The sequence below is a fragment of the Abramis brama genome (assembly GCF_963993115.1).
Source record: "Abramis brama genome assembly, chromosome: 14".
Taxonomy (NCBI): Eukaryota; Metazoa; Chordata; class Actinopteri; order Cypriniformes; family Leuciscidae; genus Abramis; species Abramis brama.
This window is the reverse complement of record NC_139976.1, coordinates 18903354-18926612: the sequence shown is the minus strand read 5'-3', so window position 1 is coordinate 18926612 and position 23259 is coordinate 18903354. Positions and strand designations below refer to the sequence as shown.

Here is a 23259-nt window from a genome sequence, read left to right as displayed (position 1 = left end):
TCTGTTACTCCAGTCTTCAGTGTGACAAGGTTCTTCAGAAATATTTCTAATATGCTGATTTGCTGCTCAAGAAACATTTCTTATTTTTTATTTTATTTCTAACAGTTTGAGAAATGGTTTTGCGGCAACAGTGAAATTTTCCCAATTTTTTTAATGAAATAGATTTGTGATTTAACTGTATTTACTGTTTATTTTGATCCATTTAATGCGCCCTTTCTGAATAACTTTATTAATTTCTTTAAAAAAAAAATATATATATATATAAGGGGCTGTAAGAGTTTTCATTAAAGTATGTTTTTTGGCTAGATACTCTGCATTTTGGAGTAAAATTTGCACACACACTTCCAGTCCAGTCAGATAACTTAAAACCATAGTTATGACTTCACTGACACCTAAAATTATTATTGGAGTTTCACCATATTGCCAAATGTAAAAAGCGCACCACTTTTTATGCAGAAAGTCACACTCTCAACTACTCTTGCCGAATTGTTTATGACTTCAGAATTGTAGCCTTGCCGTCGGTGGGTAATTTATGGGCTTCACTTCTAAAACAAAGTAGAAAAAGTGTGCGATAGAGTCTGGGCACATTATAAATACTCTTGGCTCTTGTTCAAGGAGACTTGGAACGAATCCATTCAGGTTTCTGTCCTAAGGTGACACCTAATTAAATTGTCCAGCCCAGCAACCCTCCCACTCCTCCTCCTCCTCCTCTTCCCTCTCCGTTCGCTTTGCATCTAATATTTACGGATACGTGCTTGAATAATTGCTCAAACATCTGCTGGGAAGTGATTTGTTTTCTCCGTTCCAGGGCAAGCTGCTTGGCAGCAGCAGTTGCTCTCGGGAAGTTTAAATGTCCCCTCTTTCAATTAAAGGCAGGTGGATAAGGCCAGCCCTGACGCAGGGTTATTTATCAGATGCTAGCCATGATAAGCGCACACTGACCAAAGAGTGTAAATCCCTCCAAATCGTCATACTGCACAATGCCAGCAACCTGTACCGACTTTTTATTCTCCCTACGACCACCTATTTAACTCCAATTGCAGTGTGCACTGTGGAATAGGCTGACCAGATGACCATGAACAAAAACTAGGACACACATGCTGCTCAGGGATTCAAGTTCAAAATCATTATTTATAGCAATCAAACTAAAGCTTCGGTTAGCGTCCCGTCTGTAACCCCATCGAGATGTGTCTTGTAAAAACAAAACTAGTCACTCTAACTGTGCAAGTACACTACTGTTAAAAAGTCTGGGGTTAGTAAATAATTTTTTTAGGAATGACACATTAAATTGATCAAAAGTAACAGACATTTATAAAGTTACAAAAGATTTCGATTTCAAATAAATGATATTAAGCAGCTATATTAACCAGCACAACTGTTGTCAACATTGATAATAATAAGAATTATTGTTAATGTTAATGTTATTATAATGTTTCTTGCAAATCTGCATATTAGAACTGAAGAATCAGTTATTTTGAATTTGTAGTAATATTTCACAACATTACTGTTTTTACTGTATTTTCGATCAAATAAATGCAGTCTCGGTGAGCATAAACCATAAAAAAAAAATCTTATCAAGTGTATGCTGATCCAGCTGTGTTTCCTGTTTGCATCAGGTGGAGCTGAGCTGTCCAAAGGAAATGGCCTGGAAGGTGAACATGCATCGTGGCTACCTCGCCATCTGTCACCCGGAGGAACAGCAGCTCAACTTCATCGAGCGGCTGGTGGAGATGGCCAGCAGTCTGGCCATCAGAGAATGGAGGAGACTGCCACACATCGTTTCTCACGTTCACACGCCCCTTCTGCAGGTTAGGAGCGTCAGTGTGTGAGCTGACAAACACCCTTTAACCAGACGTTCTCCAGCTCTAATTTAATGTTCTTGATGGTGTTCTTCACTTTTTCAAGCGGTGTAGCTCAATCAGAGCACCACAAGCGATCTGATCTAAATTGATTGTCAATTTTAAATAATGATATCTCAAATGCAGAACATCTGGTCCGATATCACCGCTGACAAGCTAGAGACTCGGGCAATCTCATTTCATGTGCGAGCGCGTGACTTTATACAAACCCTTGTAGCAGAGAGAGTGGTTAAAGTAGACACTTTTCTTATAATTGCCTTCACTCTGCATTTTTGCACAATATCACTTTTTCCTTTGTCAGACCTGGTCCCTCCCTCCCTCTTTTTGGCCCTTTGGCCCTTTCTAAAATGCCTGAGATAGTGTTGACTGCACCATTGTGGTGCTCAATAGGCAGCTTGTATTAATATTCAGCAGAAAGAACAGCCTCCTGACTGCCACACGCATAATCAGGCAGAGCACACAATGGGACGGAGCCGAGGTGATGTGTGCCTGTAGATTAGGGTAATGTGTGAGAGCTGTCCACGCACCGCGTCCTCTGGGGACTGTTAGAGACTAGAAGCACTCTTCTTGAGCACGGCTGTGGTGTGATGGCAAATATGACAGCCAAATTGAGGAAATGAGGTGTTGTTGTTGGAGAATGTGAATGCACCACACAGGGTGTTATGGGCAATGGCTGATGGTTCTGTGGTCCGCATGATTGAGGAGTTGGATATAGTAGATGTAATCAGAACATCTTGAATATTTTTTTGAATTCTTGAATTAATATCTTGAAGGGATTTTTGTTACTTGATACTATTAGTAAATCAAAACTGTATACTGTAATGTATCAGTATTTTATTATGATTATTAATACTATTCAAAATTAGTGTTTTAAATACAATTTTAATCTATAATAATTATTATTATTATTATTATTATTATTATTTGATTATTGGTTCTTTAATTTCTTCTTTTCTCTGTTAAAATGAAGAAACCAAGAGAACATGCTATGAAACAATTATTCACTAAATAATTGTATTTGCATTTTCTGAAAAGTGCTTGTAATGCAGAAAAAAAGTGTTAAAATGTAATCTGTAGACGAGACTTGATTGTCGGCCGTGTGCCGAAAGAAAATGTTGCTATATATATATATATATATATATATATATATATATATATATATATATATATTTTTTTTTTTTTTAATTATTTTTTTTTTAATTATCACATTTATTTCATGCAAAAAATAGAAGTGAAAATATGCTTATGAAAATAAGTGTAATAAGCATTATAAATATGAGATATTTAATAGCATGTTTTTTTTTTTCATATTTTTTCCTCTTGATATGGCATATATGAATTTAGTTTGCAGAATGTACAATAAAATACCAAATCATGAATCACAATTAATTCTGCAAATGTGACGTCAGCACTGACGGTTACATTTTTGGTCATTCAAAAGTGGAGATTTTATTCTTTCATTTATGCTCAAAGCGAATAAAGTCTATACATTTAAGCGATTTAGATTGAAGTTTAATACTACTAATTAGTGTAAAGAACCAGCTGTTATTAACCTATGGTAATGGGCACATTTTTGTGGCTGTTTTAGTAAGGCCTTCAAAAAATTCAGTGTTTGCCCCAGAGCCATTGACTTCAGGGATAATTGAATTTACTGATAATTGAATCTGTTTACGCCTGCACTCCTTAATGCAACCATACAGAAGTCCAATAAGAGCGATTGGAACGGACGAGAGAGGCAGACAGGAGCCATGAGACAGAGAGAGTGAGAACGCCACCAAGTTTAAAATGACTCGTAATTACTTTTCCCATCAGATAGTGTTTGATTAAATATCTGCAAGAAAATTAAATTTACATGATGAATGGGCACTCAGAATGAAGGTTATAATGTGCCATCAGCTGATATTAACAGATAATTGTGAAAAATATTATATTGCTTAATTTATTTTGTTGTGTGGGGATTTGATTTGGCAAGTCCATGGACTGATTTGAGGCATTTATCTTGTAAAGCAGGCATTACTATTGAAAGGATTGTTTTTGGATGCATGTATGTGTGTTCGCGGGCATAATTCATTATCGCGGCTCAGGCTACTCATCGTGTGTGTAGTAAACCATCATGTTGTAAATCACCTTGTAAGTGCCAGACTCCCTTCCTCATGTCTTTTCCAATTCAGAGAGGAGATTAAAGATCCATGTGGCATTTTGGTTAAGAGAGCAGGGTGTGTGTTTACCGTCTGATATGTTAAGGTCATCCATCGATAGTTCGTGAGGAATGAGTAGCATTTTTTGGGTCACCGTGGTCTGTGTCCTCTGCTGGTGTGGTCTAAGTGTCATCTGAGAGCGCGATTAGGCATTAGGGGAATAGACGCTTCACTTGTGCGCTTCCCTCTCTCTGCCCGTTCTCTGAGTAAATGGCTTTTAAGATACTTTGATCCATCCATTCGTTCAGCCACCTCAAGACTTCGTTTCTATATTTCTTTTTCTTTCTCAATAGGAATCATAAGCCTGTAATACATTCGCAGTAATGGATTTCGGAGTGCTGTGTATGTGTGTGTGTGTGTGTGTGTGTGTGTGTGTGTGTGTACCTGGTATTCCCAATGTTATGGAGACATTTCTTAGTCCCCATGAGGAAAACAGCTTATAAATCATACAAAAAATTGTTTTTTGAAAATTTAAAAATGCAGAAAGTTTCCTGTGATGGGTAGATTTAGGGAATAGACTACAGTTTGTACAGTATAAAAATCATTATGTCTATTGAATGTCCCCATAAAACATGGAAACCAGTGTTTGTGTGAGTGAGTGTGATATATAGATTCTTGTGTTACTGTAGCCCTCAGATTTAAACTGAGCAGGAGCTTTGAAGAGAACGTGAGTTGTTACATCTTCCTGATGTTTATTAACAACTACAAAGACATTCTCATCTGTTTATTCCTGGTTTGTTCTCATTCAGGCGGCTCAGCAGATTATTGAGCTACAGGAAGCTGCTCAGATTAATGCAGGACTCCAGCCTGCCAACTTGGGCCGCAACACCAGCCTCCATGACATGAAGACCGTGGTGAAGACCTGGAGAAACAGGCTGCCAATTGTCTCAGATGACCTTTCCCATTGGAGCAGCATCTTTATGTGGCGGCAGCACCACTATCAGGGTATGCAAGGATATGGCAATGAATTCCAGTGACATTCTGATTCATCATTTTATATGCAATTGTAATCTTTTTTTCCCCCTTCTACAGCCATTGTGACCGCTTATGAAACTAACACGCAACATGACCCAAACACTAACAATGCCATGCTTGGAGTGCATGCCTCCGCATCAGCCATTATTCAGTATGGGAAGATCGGCCGGAAGCAAGGTCTGGTCAATGTGGCTTTGGACATTCTGAGCCGCATCCACACCATCCCCACCGTGCCTATCGTAGACTGCTTCCAGAAGATCCGTCAGCAGGTTAAATGCTACCTGCAGTTGGCTGGAGTCATGGGCAAGAATGAATGCATGCAGGTGAGTGAACTTTAAGCATGACTACATATTTTCTAAAGTCGTTGTGTTCCCTGAATAACTAGTCAACTAATACTCTTAAGGAAGACCTGTATAATTACCTGTTTTGTGTTCCCTTACCCTGATCAGATGAATTTCATACAAAGCATTCTGTATTCAAAAGCATAAGGTGCGGTTGCATTTACCATTGTTTGGTGAATTTTTGTGGGCGAAATTGTCATTTTAATGGGAATTCCACGTGATTGGGAATTTCACATAAAGGCGAAAGATTTCCCCATGCAGATTTTGTTCACACTGTCTGTCCAAATCTGATTATTTGTGTATCCGATTAGAATCTGATCCGTCCACAATGTATCGCAACGGTTCAGATCCGATTTGTCCATGCAGCTCTTTCGTTTTCTGGAATATCTGCATTGGTTTCTATGGCAATGACGTTGCGTTGGTAGGAATACACCAAATACAACAACAACCGCAACATGGAGTGGTTTGCAATAGAGATATTGTCTTATTTAAATTTTACAACATGACAATGTGTAGCCACCTCGCTGGTCTACTGTGTCTTCTGAGGCAGCAGCAGAACCGTAGGAGGCTGGTATGAGCGACTTTATTCCGTCCTGTCGTCTCCGTCGGTTTACAAACATGTCTCTGTTATATTGTCGTCATTGCAACAACACAGCCTTGTTTCGGCAGGGACCTTCAGCATGTTTCCTATAACAACGTCTGCCATTTACGTTTTACGTGGCGTGAAAAAGTCACATAAACCACTCGAAATCCGATCAGAGCGGTCAAACTGAAACGGATTTCCAGAAATGCGATTTGAATAGGATATGAATTAGTTTTTTTTTTTTTTTTTGGTCATTGAGACACTTGCTAAATCTGATTGGATTTCAATTGGATATGCACAAAAATCGGACCTGACAGTCTGAACGTAGCCATAGATTTGCCATGTTAACCAACATAAACTGGCTTGGTTTGAAAGTGACTTCACTAGTGAATTGCTGGACATTTTTACCTGCTATATTTTGCTAATGTGACCACCTTAAATTCAGCATTTTCATCAGAAGTTGCGATAATCTTTTCTTGCACTATTGTGATGTATATCTAAGTGAAACAGCTTCTCGAATGAGAAAAAAAGTTAAGGACAGGACTTGATTTTGAGGACCTGTGCAGAGGTTATCTGAGAAGATATGTGATGTAAGGAGGAGGGGAAGTTATTGTTTTTGATTAAAGATTACGAGGACACATGAATAAATAAAATAAAAAAAGTGCATGGATAAATCATTTAAAATAAACTTTGTTACATTCCATAAAAAAAATAAGAATTGTCCATTTTGATTCCATGGTGACTTGAACAGAATAGACATGAACACAAGTCAGTACAACAAAAGCCAAAGATGTCCATCTGAATGTCATTTTGCTGTAGCTGTTTGAAGGAGATGAATTTAAATACAGTGAATTTCACTTCTCCAAGCAGGTTTTGGCAAATATGAAAAACTGGATAACTAGTTATCCTTTGTGACCTACCCGTAAGGTTAATAAGTTTCTTAAGTTTCTATCTTTTTTCAAAATTTAGTACCATATTTTCTATAGTACTTAAAATAAATGTATATTTTCTCAGCATTTAAATATTTTTTTTTACACTCTAACAGAATATGTATATATATATATTTATGTTGCTGTCAAGCTGACTTCCTCTATACCTAATCTACTTTACTTTGTCAACTCACCTGCTGATTTTGCTGTTAGCCGGACTCTCTTAATCCAAATAACGCTGCTCTCATTACGGTGAGAATGACTGTGGTGCTGTCACAGTAAGAAATGCATTCCAAACAGTGTAAGGAATGGGCTGCTTGCTGCAGCATTCGCTTAAGCCTGATTAATGGAGCTGCCTCAACTGAGCTCAAGTCATTAAAGTACCATTGGATTTAATAAGTCTCTCTCTCTCTCTCTCTCTCTCTCTCTCTCTCTCTCTCTCTCTCAGCTATCACTTGGACCTGTTCTGTTCTCTTTATCATTTCTCTGGCACACTTTAAGCCACTGGCTCTCACCTGGGAGTCTTAGATTGAGCTACAGAGATGTCTACAGCAGATATATAACGTTACTCTATTGTCAGTGGTGTTGACTTTTGATGTATAGGAATTCTAGGTCAGAAAACTACACGTTGGCTGAGTCCGACAAATTAAACCCATCGTTTTTGAGGGATGTAGAATAATTTTAGATGAGAAAATGAAAAAGTCATACCTGTGAAATACTTTGATTAATTAATTGTAAATGCAATCATTGTTATTGTATTGTCAGGGTCTGGAGGTGATTGAGTCCACTAACCTGAAGTACTTCACCAAGGAGATGACTGCCGAGTTCTACGCTCTCAAGGGCATGTTCTTAGCCCAGATCAATAAGTAAGAGTTGATCCCTAGCTTTGTTCATCTTCTCTCCTTTTCTGCCTGTCACTTTGAGTCTTCTCCTTATCACCCTCATTCACTCTTTCTTTGTCTTTAATTGACACCGCTCTCGTTATCTTTTGTTTTGTGCACAAGTCTGATTTGCCCTGGCAATAAAGAATCTGAATTGGCGAGATCATGAGCTCACTTTTTAAAACGAACAATTCTGACAAAGAATCATTACGGAGAGGAAAGATAAACATCTGTCCGTGTGCATGTGTTTGTGCCACTAATCATCACTTCTAAAACTTTATTCCAATAATGAGGTCAGAACAGTCGTTAACAGTCAATATGAGAGTATGATGAGTAATTAACCTTATACAGCATGTCTGCGGCAGAGGATAATGACACTGAACTCATGATGAGTGATTATCTCCTGTCATATTTCTATTGACTGGCATTTTCACGAGTCACTCTGATGAAAATCTGTCATGTAATTGTTTTACATCTCTGAATACTGTAATTAATTTTGTAGTGCAATCAAGCCAGGTGTTTTAACCATCTACAAGCTATTTAAACTTAAACAAATGGGTCAGTGACCTATAAGGATCTCAAGATAATAAACAGGAGAAATCTTTTAAAACATCTCATTTAAAATGTATGTGCAAAGTCTTTTCATGTAAATTTTGTACATGATTGAAGAAAAATAATGTGTGTAATGTAATAATATGCATGTGTTAAGCAATTAGTTAATAGTGAGAATTGGACCCTAAACTAAAGTGTTACTGGGAAAAGCAACAAATCCACAATGCTAGGTTTATTTTATTTTAAACAGACAGTGGTGCAAATTACAGTTTGTTCCACCTAGTGGCATTTAGTCCCCCCTGAGGTAGCTAGTACAGTACAGCCTCCTTTAGTGTATTAAGCACTAAGCAGTAAACAGATGCACTCTTACTTTTTTTTTTTTTTTTTTTTTTTGAGCGCTGATTAAAAAAAAACACAAGATATTTTATCACAATCAGCTACAAAACTGAAAAGCATCTTGTGTTATAAAAGTACAAAATAAAAAGAATAATGAACAGGATGAATACAAAAAGTTTTCTTTAATTATATAATTCAATTATAGTTATAACTTCATATAATTATAATTGTTCTTTGTAATTATATTATTACAAAACCGCTTGCTTGTTAAGCAATTTAAGGTAAGTATTATATAGCAAATTTAATTAATTATTTATTTATTTATTTATTTTATAGATGAGGTCAATTCAAATGATTGTCAGTATGAATTGCATTTTATTGATAATTCAATATCCAGACCAAAACAGACCATTGTCATTATCTAATAAACAGATATTAATGATAACCTGCTTTTTTGCAACATCATAGCTTTATATAGGCCTTGCTCTTTTCCTCATCATGGGTGAATTGATGGTGAGCCCAGAGCCTGGCACTGGATTGAAGTAGCTTATTAAATACACATGCTGAATAATTAACTCAATAGCAATTTGTGAAATCTCTGTGATCAGCAGAAGTTTCCCCCAGCCTCAGCAGGGCCTAATGTAATCATTACATTTTCACTCTCTATGAATATTAACGTAGGGATTTGATAAAGCAGCAGAGCTGTCGGAGGAAGATGTTTGACACTTGACTGGGTGTGGGGACTTATGTGCGACTCTCAGCAAAGGCCATGAGCAGAAACATATTATACATGTCCACGACTGACGAGACGCTTCAGTGGATTTGGCCTCCCCAGACTCCCATTGCAATCAAGTGTAATTCTGTTGCTTGCCACATACTCATTAAAAGTTCCCATTATATGTGATTGGTTTAGTAGGTGTGTCGTAGGGTAACATTTAGAGATGGTGATGGTAAGGACAGAGGCTTCAAGCACAGATTATGGATGTCCCATCCAGTTCTTTCAGTCCCTTATAAAGCCCTTTACGAACCTTTCTCAACTTCTATTCTTAAACTGCTTCTATAAAAGGGCCCTAGAAAAGATGCTCTTGGGGGACAAATTCTCAAAGCTCTAAAACGGCTGATGAAACAAAAATGTTGGACCCAGTCAGCTAATTTCAGTTAGGTGCTGGCCAGCTGGATAGTTCTTTGAAGTAATAGTGTTTCTCATCAAGTTTTTTTCCCCATCAGATAGTCCTCAAACTGGGCATGTAATCATGATAAATTTTGCATGGCTCCTGTTTACCAGTGTACCATTTGCATATATTTTACTGACTCAAGCTTAATCCTCCAAATGACTCGGATTCTTTACATTCTTGAGATATCAAGATTGTGATGATCAGAACTGACATGTTCCCCGCTCATTCAATGCGTCGTCTTTTCTCTTCCACCAGGTCAGAGGAAGCAAATAAGGCATTCTCTGCTGCAGTGCAGATGCATGATGTTCTGGTGAAAGCCTGGGCTATGTGGGGAGACTACTTGGAGAACATTTTTGTCAAAGACCGCCAGCCCCACCTTGGCGTCTCCGCCATTACATGTTACCTACACGCCTGCCGCCATCAGAATGAGAGCAAGTCACGCAAATACCTGGCCAAGGTAAGATCTTCTCTCTCTTGCTGACCTCATTGAGTTGTCCAGGTTTCTTCCACCAATGAGGACCATGTCAGTATAAAATCATTCACCCAAATGTTTGTTAACCCTTTCGCACGTACGATCACACCGGTGTGATCAGTCTTGGCTGGTCCCTGGAGCGTACGATCACACCGATGTGATCTGAATGGTCAGTACATCACGTGATCAACTGCTAAATTCAAATGTGCTTTCGCGCGTTGGCTGGCGCAGAGACACGCATCAGATGACGCATCACCATGGAAACAATAAATTGACAGGTTCTAAATAACGGTCGCCTTGAAAAACTCACGCTGGGGGGTCAGTTAGAATAGTTTAAACTTGCGTGTGAAAGGGTTAAATAGGTAAACAGCAGTCTATCATTGTTCTCTATCATTATCTTGTGGTTGAGAACCTATGGAGAGAAGCATCTCTCATCTCTGCAGAAGCATCCAGTTGCACCAATCTTGCTTTCATTTTTTGTCGTCGTCTTACCTTTTTAGCTTCTTTGCCTTATTTTAAGGCTACCAACAGTTAATGCGCCAAATAGCATACCGGTAATTGAAAAATTCTTAACTGCGTAAAAATTCTCAGTAAAGTCACAGTTAGTGTTATTTTCAATGAATAAAGACATTTTTGTTTTAGTTTTCATTAATTATAATAACACTGGTAGTCTAACTCTCAACAATGAGGCAGCTGCATAAACCAACCAATAAAACGTCAAGAACTACTGATCAATGGCCTATCATACTGCGTGATCTAGATGACAACATGCACTTAGTGATTTACTTGTCAAAACTGGCAAAAATGGTTGGCAGAGATACACAAAGCATGTCATAATAGGATAGCTTGTTTTTTGACAGGTCTGCAATTAGTTTTACCATTAAACCCATTTACCATAAAACACAGGAAAACTCAGTGCTCATTTGTGGTCCAGTAAACCCATTCTGCTCTGATGGCTTTGTTAAATGGGGTCATATCCGTCACCGTGTGCCATTTCTGAATTAATGCAGCTGTGGCGAGGGGATGCACTGCATTCAGACTGATGAACCTCCAATGATGGATGTAATTATATTATTAGACTAGATGATGGGTTTTGTATGGATACTATGCACATGGCAGTCTGCTCTCTGTCGAGTACAGTACGCTAGATCAAACAGCTCCATTTGGCTTTTTCCTTTTTTCCAGCATGGGATTGAATGCAAGGAGCACTTTAGATTGTGTCTGGAGTGCTGCTGGCCATTGAAGCTTTAGAGACGGTGGCGTGGTTTACACGTGATTAATGAGAGTAGCTGCTCGCTGATTATCAGTAATTATCCGTAAGCCGTGTGGTCCGTGCTGTCCAGTGCTTAATGTCTCCATCAGGCCTCAGTGGAGATGACTGTTTATCTGTTACCGGCCACCGTACCAGAGCCCCACCAACAATAGCAAGAAAAGGCAGCAGCTGGTGGGAGTGAAGCGGCTGAGATGATTTTACAAGCCATTAAGCCCTTGAGTAGCTATTTCAAGGAGCTGATGGCCTCATCTTCAATCGCTGACACAGTTTTTGTTTAAAATGAAAACATTACCTGTTCAGTCCTACAGGTTGATGAACATTTTCATCCAAACCTACTATTTATGAATGTTTGTGCCAGAGATCTAAAAAAAAAAAAATTGACTCGGAGACTTGACTTTTTAAATTACTCTTGTGACCAACCGTATGTCTACATGAAGAGGTATTTTGCACATTAACGCAAAAAAAAAGAGAGAATTTCTCATTTGAGTGAGTTTTTACAGTGTTTATCCCTCCTTTGCCAATTTGACTGATGTGCATTATAAATATTTTAAATATAAAATGATTTAAAATGTATTATTCATTTTAAATATCCATGGTATTAAATATGAAATGAATTTTGGTTCAAGTAAAATGTCAATGTAATTTTTCTTAATTTTACATAAATCCTAGCTGTTTCTATGAAAATGTCTAGACATAATATGTATTTTTAAATATATGATATGAATTGTTCTGCAGTAGAGTTTATAAAATCAAAACTATTACCAAAAGAGACTGTCTCTCTTCTTCTTCAGGTGCTGTGGCTGTTGAGTTTTGACGATAAGAACACCTTGGCCGACGCTGTGGACAAATACTGCATTGGAGTGCCGCCCATCCAGTGGCTGGCTTGGATCCCTCAGCTCCTCACGTGTCTGGTGGGCTCAGAGGGGAAACCACTCCTCAACCTCATAAGCCAGGTTGGATTCCACACTACATTACCTTTTCATAGCAGAACATTCATGCTTGATATATCCGTCTAATCAAGATTAATTTCTTCTGCTGTCTTTAATAAGAGACAGTCTTCAGTCAGTCCCCTCTTTGTCAAATTCTACCGGTTCCCTTTTTAATTTATTCTGCAAAGCATTGTTATTGGGTTAATATCAAACACTCTCCAACTGTGGGAGCAGAACCACCAATTAAACAAGAGACTAATTTGCCCTCCTTGATGGAGTATTATTTCCAAGCCATTTAAAAAGCTCCTGAACTTCAAACAGGAAACAGCTGCTCCAAGGGGCTCAAAGAGAGAGGGAGAAAAAAAGAGATGGAGGAGAGAGTTCTGTGTTCTTAACCCACGTAAAATGACGGCTAAATCCCCCTCTCGTTCACTGACACGTTCCAAGCGGGTTTTGCATGCAGCTCGACCACCTCTTTTCTCACGTACACATGCTAGACCAGCGACTTCTAATCTCTCCATTTCAGCGCAGCGTGCAGTGGAAATGCTTCACTTTGAGATTAAGTACACTTGAGTCCCTGATAAGCACCCAATGAAATGGATATGTTTGCACACCATAATCTCAATTAATGGAGTTGTCAAGGCTGTTTTAGGGATGACAAGTCTCCTTGTTGAAGGATCTTTGGGGTCTGATCTAATGCAGGGATGACGAGTGAAAGGTAGATGTTTTGTAAAACTCTCGATTTTCAAGTGAAATCTCCAGCGGATGGAGCACCTTTATCTCGGGCTCTGAATTATTTAGCTGTGCTCCAGTTGGCGGGATGTTTTAAAAACGTTTAATGAAATATTGATGAAGGTGAGCTGTTGGGTGCCTTGAGATGAAACTGAGGCGAGGAAAACTCAACACCTTTATGCACACAGACACCCATCACATGCCAGCACTCGCACACCCTAAAATATGATGAGAATTCTCTCCAATTTTAGGGGTGATCTCTTCCCCTTTTGCCTCGTTCATTTTTAATGCGATACTTAACAAGCTCTTAACAGAAGGTCTTGGCCGTGGCTGCTTTTCATGTAAAAGCCCATCTGGACTCAGAGGTGTCTCTTTACACCTAAAGGCCAGCCTGTTTTCCGCCGTCTACTTGACAAAGATCGTGTTTCCACTCTAATGGCCTGCTTGAGCTGTGTGCTGTGAGACCTGAGAGGGGCTGCGGGTGGTTTGAGAAGGAACGCTGTCTGCCGCCTTCATATTTGTCTTCATCCCCCCTCACACTGATGCGGACAACATTCACACCCCTCACGGATATTGCAGTGCCAGGAGAGAAAGAAGAGAGGAACAAGTTGATAAGCACGTTTTTGGGACTATTACATAACAATAAAAGGATCCAGAGATTGGGTTATGAGTCAGACTCCTCTGTTGGTTGGATTTAAAGTATAGAGCCTGGGGGCAGGCTTTTTTTTCTTTCTTCAAAATATGTGAAATAGACCTCACAACTTAGTGCTTTGAATACAGCTTACAGTTTTCAAACAGGTTTCCCAAACATTCTGCCTGTCTACAAGTGATTGTTCAAAAACATACCATTTGGCGCTTTTCCACTGCATGGTACGGTACGGCTCGGTTCGGTACGGCACGCTTTGGCGCTTTTCCACTGCATGGTACGGTACGGCTCGGTTCGGTACGGCTCACTTATGACGCATTTCCACTGCATGGTACGGTACGGTACGACTCGCTTCGGCTCGCTTTAAATGGTACCACCTCTGTTGAGGTTCCAAGCGTACCGTACCGATACTAAAATGTGACGTGAAAACACTGAAGATCACTGATTGGTCAGACAGAATCGTCACTACCAGTGTCATTGTATTTGCGACACGAGACCATGCACGAGACAAACCCGCTAGATTTAAATAGCCAGTAGACAACAGCCAACGCTGTAGTTTCTTGCAGTTAAAAAGTTTCTTGCAAACTGTTTCTTGCAGTCAGGGGCGTCGCTGGATAATTTTTAACGCATGTGCTGTGTTTATATATATATACCGGTATATATATATATATATATATATATATATATATATATATATATATATATATATATATATAGTATTATTAATAAATGAGCAAAACTTGGCCACAAAATATTTAATATTCAATTATTTTAATGATCACAATTAAAGTTTTAATTTTATTAAATTGAACAAGCGCAAAATTCAGCAATCAAATATTCAAAAAGACTTAATAATAATGTTATTTCTCTCTATAAGCGCGTTTACTACGAATATGGCGATCGTCAACTTCATCTTTGCCAGACACTGATTTTTATTTATAAAATAGTGTTTTCTGTCAATGCACGCGTCCCCGGATTTACAAATGCACATCTTGCTTGTTGCACGCACATTATGTCGAAATAACGAGATATTATGTTGAAATAACATTATTATTAAGTCTTTTTGAATATTTGATTGAATGCTGAATTTTGCGCTTGTTCAATTTAATAAAATTACGCCTATATATAGCCTATATACTATTAATAAATGAGCAAAACTTGGCCACAAATATTTAATATTCAATTATTTTAATGATCACAATTAAAGTTTTAATTTTATTAAAACGCGTGCACTGATTTTTATTTATAAAATAGTGTTTTCTGTCAGTGTCTGTGCATGGCAAAGATGAAGTTGACGATCGCGATATTCGTAGTAAACACGCCTATAGAGAGAAATGCATATAATGGATTACATAAGAGAGTAGCCTATTTCTTTTTGTTTTGAATTATTTCGTTTAAAGACATTTCAAGTGTATTTGAGGATGAGATGCGCACCAGTTAACGTACAATGCAAGTGACCGCTCGGGCGCCTCAATGATTAAATTGTCTATTTTGCTCTTATTTATTCAATCCAGGCAATGGTTTGATGAAAAAATTATTAAAATTAAGATACAATTTATACAAAACGAAATTCACTTTAAAGAAAGGTGTTCTACAAAACAAAACTTAATGAAGTGGTCAAAATTATGTCCGACTCGCTCCATGTCTCTCTACTCGTGCTGATCACTTTTCATAATCAACATAGGCAGATGGAAAAAAATAACATAACATTAACTAAATGCGCTTTTTTAATGGCAGTAGGCTAGTTTAAAACGGTACATTAGGCCTAGACTCTCTATTTGTAAAGATTGCTGCACATTCATTTAATTCTGAATTTTGCACACACAAGTTGAAAGGCATTTGTTCAAATCAAGTTCACGGATAATTGTGCGTGCATTTATTAATCATTATGATACTAAAATCATAACAAAGTAGGCTATGCTATGTACAAAAAATCAGATGAGCCCAGAATATGAACGCAACGTTTAATTACACGTTAAGAATTTTCCTTCCATATAGTAAACCATTATAAGAACGTTTAATTTAATTTAAAAACATCCACATGCCGAGAATCAAGAGCACCATCCCCTGTGTTGTGCATTTGAAATGTGGCGCGTTTACGATGATGTCATGGCAGTAGAGGCGGCAACTATAACGATCAGTCCCACCCAGTTTGAAGCGGTACTAACTGCAATGGAAAAGCAACCGAGCTAAAGCGAACCGAACCGTGCCGTACCGAGTCGAGTCGTACCACGCAGTGGAAAAGCGAAGCGAGCCGAACCGTTCCGCGCCGAGTCGAACCGTACCGAGCCGAACCGTGCCGTACCATGCAGTGGAAAAGCGCCAATTGTTACCATCCATACTGATTTCATTTGAGTGGTAACAGCCCTATTGTGTCTTAATATTCTAATAGAATTAATTGATTAAATGTAAGAATTTGACACACAAGATGATGCAAACATTTAATTAGGTTACAAAAATTCGTTATAAAGCCCATTAAAGGTAAAAATCCATTTAAACTTGTTGGAAAAGATCATTTCTGTCACTGCTATGAACTGACCATCACACAGAATATGAAAAATATCAAAAACTTTAGGAGTCAGCTGTCAACGGCAGTCCTAATATAAACCTGCCAACACAATAAACACACTCAGCAAAATATCGTCTAATTATCATTATCGATAAAATCCCAGAAAATATCGAGATTACATATTATTATTTTTTTCAATATCGCACAGCCCTAACTGCCATAAATATTTTTTACCGGCCATGAAACTGACTACTAACTACTAACAGTAGTTTTCAGGTACAGAAATTTAATAAAGTAATCAAATGTTAAATAACACTGCACATAATCTGCACTTTATAAATTAAACGATGTGAAACGGAGCTAATTTGAGGCGCACAAGTAATAAATTGAGTTCCCTTTCGCATTGTCTTCTGCTTGAATGTTTATGGCAAGGCTTAAACTTTTGAGATGATGCTGCACTGGCCCTTCACCTGTCAAGAGGGTCATGTTCTCACATTGCATTGTTAGAATTCATAAAAATGTTACCGGACAAACTGGCAATTGACAGTTTCGTTTACTCGACAATGCAGATTTTTACTCACATTTGGTGCTTGGTTAGACATGCACGGATCAGCTCTAACAACATTCGAATCTGCTGTTAAAAATAAATCATCCACCCTGAACCTATGGTTTTAGGCTTTATTCGTTTATTGTCATATACATACAGCGCTTCAGAGCCGTTATACATCACTGTCACATACCCAGCACTTGATTTGTCCTTATTAACTACTCCACTATAACGCTCCCACACAGTACTTTTCTTTCTTTCTTTCCTTCCTTTTTGTTTTGTTTTGAAATCTCCTTTTTTAAATTTCTCTCGGATCTGTTTTGCCTCCATTGCTGCTTAAACAACTGCATTGCATATTTCCATCATTAATAATTTGTCATCCACAATTATCAGAAATGTTAATGTTATTTTTTTATTACTTGGCCCCCCCAGACCCACAGATTATCCACAGTGTCTGCGGATATAACCGTGATCCGCGCATCACTAATGTATATGTACATATATATGTATATGGGTGTTTGTGTGTGTGTATAGTGACGACTATAAAGATAACTATAATGATTTATATATCAATAACTATAACAACTATATTAGTGTCCACACCATTGCAAGTTATTGTTCTGTTTATTCTAAGCATGCGCTGTAATCATAGCTTCTTCCTCTTTAAAGCAGGGTGAATTCTGATTGGCTGTCAAAGCTTTTATCGTTCATCAGCTGGAAAAAAAAATTTCTGAAAGTGATTCCAATGATATTGTTTCTCTGTGCCGTTATAGTTGTGGTGTGGACTCTGCTATTCTTTTATATTTAGAATGATTTTTACAACTATACCTTTATCGTTATAGCTATAGCTGTATAGCCTTTACTGTGATATTACGCATGATCAACCCTGCGCTAACTTTAATTAAAAAAGACTTTTGTTCTTAGTGCCAATGTTTCATTGCCATTTTGATAAATACATGAGGTTTTGGGCTAAAACATGAAACATCCTGAGCCTTCTTTTTGTGATGCTGTTCAAGGACACAGCAGATCTCCGAAAGGGGGAAAGTGTACACTCGGGTTTGACAAGCTTTTAGCGAGTGTCATATTGAGCCATGGTTTTAATCTGCCCTTGATGTTTGTCCATCTCATTGCTTTCCCCCTACGGTTTCATTTTCAAAAGCCTGCACTATCACAGAGAAGTTTCAAAACATGTCAGCACAACGTTTCTCACTCTCGCTCTGACCCAAGCCCACAGGGACGATCTGAAATGTAATCTGCAACTGTTTCTCTCAGGTGGGACGTGTCTACCCTCAAGCAGTGTACTTTCCGATCCGAACCCTGTACCTGACGCTGAAAATCGAGCAGAGGGAGCGCTACAAGAGCGGTATGACTGGAGTTTTTTCAGAACATTCATATCCAACAATATAAAGTCCTACAAATGTCAACTTTTTTTTCCCTTCATGTGCTGTTGTTTCTCACTTTTCCTCAGACTCTGGCCAGCAGCAGCCCAGTTCAGCGGCTGCCCAGACCCACTCTGCGTCTGACCCAGGTCCCATCCGTGCCACCGCTCCCATGTGGCGCTGCAGCCGGATCATGCACATGCAGCGTGAGCTCCACCCCACCCTTCTTTCCTCTCTGGAGGGCATCGTGGACCAGATGGTCTGGTTCAGGGAGAACTGGCATGAGGAGGTGAGTGGTTTTGTGTTAAAGAGAGTGTTTTTGTATTCCAAAGGTGAGTGGCTACCTCTTAAAGCACATCAACCCCAAGCGCAAGTTAAACATGACATGAATGCGTTTTCTGTCCGGTTTGCTTACGTTCTTTAGTCTCATGCCGCATGCTCTCGTACACGTAGCTGTTTTCAGAGGGCCGGCTGACTAGATGAAACCTGACAGAGGGGAACGATTGGGGCTCACTGAGGCTGAAAAGTGGTTTTGCAGTGCAGGTGGACATTGGCGCTTCAGTGCTAATCGGGCTTTGGCGAAGGGCTCGTCGTGATTGATGGGTGAGGGATTGCTGAGATTGGATTGCTGTGACAGGGCTGATGCGGTGATGCGTCGAGACTGGACAGGGATTCAAGAGCCCCACTCTTGTGGGGACGCTCGGCGACAAGCGGCCGAAGAAGAGGAGAGAAAAAGGGCGAGAAATTAAAGTTTAGCAAGGAGAACTGGAGGATGAAATAAATTGGCATTGAGAGAGCCCAGTGAAGTAAAACATGGGTTTAATTTTCCAGACATTGATGAAGTGTAGTCCCAGACTAAATTAGTCTGTTAATGGTGATCTTCTTCACTTGAAGTCTAAGCTTAATCTCTGCAGCAGAGACCGGTAGAGGCAGGCTTTTACTGATCTCTCTGGTGAACATATTCGCCTCTGAAGGATTTTTAGTATTATCAAAATGGCAAATTGGATTGAATATGTAGGAATGGTGTTATCCTTCATGGTAAATTGATGATAACTGGTTAACCATTCATCCTTGTCTCTTGGTTTCTCATCTTTCCCTCATTTTCTTCCCCAGGTTTTGCGGCAGCTACAGCAGGGCTTGGCAAAATGCTACTCTGTGGCATTCGAAAAGAGCGGAGCTGTGTCCGATGCTAAAATCACTCCACACACACTCAACTTTGTGAAAAAGCTGGTCAGCACGTTTGGCGTGGGCCTGGAGAATGTCTCTAATGTGTCCACCATGTTCTCCAGCGCCGCTTCAGAGTCCCTGGCCCGCCGAGCTCAAGCCACCGCTCAAGACCCTGTGTTTCAGAAGATGAAGGGCCAGTTCACCACAGGTCAGAAAACACAATTCAATTCTTGTGCATGTTATTTTACATAGAAAAATATCTTTCAGCAAAGTGACATTTTTCCACCTCCCATTCCAATCTGAATCTGACATGACAAAGAGTTTGTAGGCAGTTTGAAAGATTATACAGTGTCTTCCTACAGTAGCGGTTTTCAAACGAGGGTCGCCAGGATGATTTGAGGAAAACATTAAAAAATTACATAAAAAAAAAAATGTTAAAAAAAAATTTGTTTTCATAAAATCATAGCCTATATAAAAGAAACACGCGAAATATGGCCATTTAAATAATTAACAGATTAATAAAACGAAAGAAAAAACTGTGCGACAGTATGCTACTGAGTTTGGTTTCCTTTCTGTGAGGCGCGGCACTCCACAAACAAGTTGACGGAAAGGAAACCGAGATGGCAGTTTGTTTGTTTTCTTTATTTTACAAAAGCACAATGTTGTGTTTTATTGCAAGTGTACACAAATATAAGTAAACAATTTGCAGTTTCGAATGATGTCCCGTATGAACAAGATGGATGTTTCCACTGTTCGATCGTGCCGGCGCCTCACACACACACACACACACACACACACACACACACACACACACACACAACATATTCCAGTATTGCAATCTTGACATCGCAGCCTGTTCATTATCAAAATAAAATAGTCAACCTAACATATACAATTTACACTGCTCTGTTTAAATAGTCAGTAGTACAATTCGTGCCATTCAGCGTAAGCATTGCTCCACTGTGATGTTTCCAAGCACATTTCTGCGTATGTGAAGAGGATGATTTTTTTCCGTCGATATTGGAACGTGTGAAGTACCAAGCCTTTAATAAAGAATAGTTTAGCATCCAAATACATTGCGAACATGGAAACATTTTGATTCGAATGAGAGAGTTACGTTCGTGAGCCCAACGCCGCTTACTTTCACTTTCGCTTTAAATTATTTAGTTTTGGCTTGTTTATAGTTTTTATTTTTTTATTTTTTTATTCTTGTTCTGTTCTGACTATCATTAAATTTAAAGGATTTCTTGTGGAATATTCTAAGTGTATTTTTTTAAGCATGCAGCAAATGAAATTCTTACGATCAGTTAACTGGTTAAGTAGCATCCCTGTATAAATAGTTAGATCAGATTAGTGCAGAATCAACTGTATGTTGTGATCGCATCAAGGATCAGCAAGTGCACGTGCATCATCAAAAGCGGTTGTTAAGAAAAGTGCTGAGCTGAATTTTTGTGCCATCTGTGCACAACGATGTTTTAAATGAGAATAAAGTCAAATGCACCTTTAGCCCCATTGTATTCTGTATGCTTGGCTTAAGAATAGGCCTATATGGGCCGCTCTTGAAAAAGTTTGAAAACCACTGTCCTACAGGCATGAAAAACTTTGTGAGAATTAAAATAAAAGTGAGATTTAAAATTCTAAAAAGTCATGGAAATGTATTTAGTCAAAATCAGTGTTATTTTCATATATTGCTATGGAATTTATTAATATTTTGAATTCACTTATATAATTGTTTATAATTTTGTGCTATTTGTCACTTTTATTCGTTTTTGGATTTTTTTAATATATAATATAAAATATTTCTATAAAAAAAATTGTTTTAGTATTTTTTTTATTTTTTTTAGTAAGTTAAACTTGAACTTTTATTTCAGTTAGTTGCCATAGCAATTTTTGCTTAAGCTTATCTAATATTTATATTTTATTTCAGCTTTATATAAATTACCGAAAAATGGATTAGTTTTAGTTTAACAACAACTTGTAAACTAATAAACTTGTCTTGTGATTCTAATCTCTATAAAATTTATTTAAGATTCGTATCCAATGAAAAATCATGGAAATTGGTCATGGTCTGGGAACCCTCATTATAGCTGGATTTTCTTGATCCAATCAAATCTCAATCTCGAAATCAACCCCAAACTTTATTCTGTTTCACTTTGAAATGGCATATTACAGAAGTTTAGTGCGTTCTGAATGCTGTTTTTTCAAATGTAGTTCAATGTCATTGACACAGATAAAATAATTCAAGTCAGCTGACTCTTTGAGAATGAGCTGTCACACGTGGACTTCTCACAGAAGTGTCGGCAGAAGTCTAAACTGTAGGCAAGCGCACTTAAAGGATCACGTCCCCTGTGCACAATTACACATGCTTTCGTTCTTGTCTCTGTTCTGCATAACCACTTGTGCTCAGAGTTAACCACAGGCCTCTCCACCAGACCGACTCAGAGAATAATTGGCTCTGTGTGAACCATGTGATTAGATTTAATGGGAAGATGACTATGGGCAGAACTGTGTGTGTATAAAGGTGCTGTTGACTGTAAAGAAATTACACAGCTTTAAGTCAACATGCTCACCAAAAAAACAAAAAAAACACTATACATGCCAAATATGTGTGGATTGGTTTAGAGGAAAAAAGTACAAAACATTTTTTTGGTAATTTGCGAAATGTTTTGTATTTTGTAATATTACTTTTATTTATTTAAAATTTGATTGTTGTTTAGTTTCATTAGGTTAACCCTCTGGGGTCTGAGGTGTTTTCTGGGCCCTGGAGGTGTTCTGACATGCTCTGACATTTGTGCTTATTTCTGTTACTTGTGGCATTGTCATGGCTAAAGTCTTATTACACTGTATTCAGCACAAACTCTGCTACAATAATATATCAGCAGCATGTATGTAAAAGTTTGTAGTTTTGAGATAATGACATTTATGCGTGGTTTGTGAAAATACAAAAAAAAATTGTCACTGAAATAAGGCCATGAAACCCATACTGATTATTTCTTCACAAGACTTTTGAAAATTGTATCACGTAGCCTAGAATATTTGCTCCAAAACTATGTGAAAATCACCCTGACTGCTCATTCAGGTAAGACAGTATATTGATTTAAAATGTGTACGACGTGTTTTGTGTGAGAAAGCTTTATGCGAACATCATGAATATTTAATTTCTTTCACACCTGAGAAAGACAAAGACCCTCCCTAATGGCCCTATTAGGAGCTATCAGGCCCTATCATGAGCTATCAGGCCCTATCATTCTGAGCAACCTCGCACAAAGAATGAGGAGATTTAAAAAAGAATGGCTTTTAGATTTTTTGGATTTATTTACAACACAACATCATCCAAAGATACACAACAAATGACAAAAAAGCACATTACTGAAAACATGATCCAAAGAAAGAGACCTTTGTGGTACATGGTACATACTTGTACATACCTTTCATTTCCAAGGTGTTTGATTTTCACTTTAACATGTTCATATACAGAGACTCATGTGAATGTTGAAGTCAGCAGGACTCAGTGGCATCTGGGCCCTGAAAAAAAAAAAAAGTGAACATACTGGTATCAAGAGAAACTATAGGCCACGATTTTGGGAATACATTTTAGATTCTTCTGGTTAAAATTGCTTTTTAAAATTCACAGAATACACACACACACACACACACACACACAAATGTTTCCAACAATATATAATATAATGAACACCAGGTTTGTTGTGCCTTGTAGGCATAGGCTATGCGCAGTGCTGCATAAAATAATAACAATAACCTATAGCAGCCTATAA

The 23259-nt window shown here is 38.2% G+C and overlaps 1 protein-coding gene across 3 annotated transcripts in view; it reads left to right on the top strand.

The window, feature by feature from the left end:
* Window positions 1–23259, top strand: part of trrap (transformation/transcription domain-associated protein) — a 91502-nt gene that overhangs the window by 57921 nt on the left and 10322 nt on the right. For all 3 annotated transcript variants that reach the window (XM_084135558.1, XM_084135557.1, XM_084135556.1), the window contains exons 57-65: window positions 1617–1808; window positions 4807–5002; window positions 5090–5355; window positions 7651–7751; window positions 10085–10286; window positions 12366–12527; window positions 18210–18300; window positions 18406–18605; window positions 19430–19691. In XM_084135558.1, coding sequence (XP_083991684.1) covers window positions 1617–1808; window positions 4807–5002; window positions 5090–5355; window positions 7651–7751; window positions 10085–10286; window positions 12366–12527; window positions 18210–18300; window positions 18406–18605; window positions 19430–19691 — 1672 coding nt within the window. The remainder of the gene's footprint in view (window positions 1–1616; window positions 1809–4806; window positions 5003–5089; window positions 5356–7650; window positions 7752–10084; window positions 10287–12365; window positions 12528–18209; window positions 18301–18405; window positions 18606–19429; window positions 19692–23259) is intronic.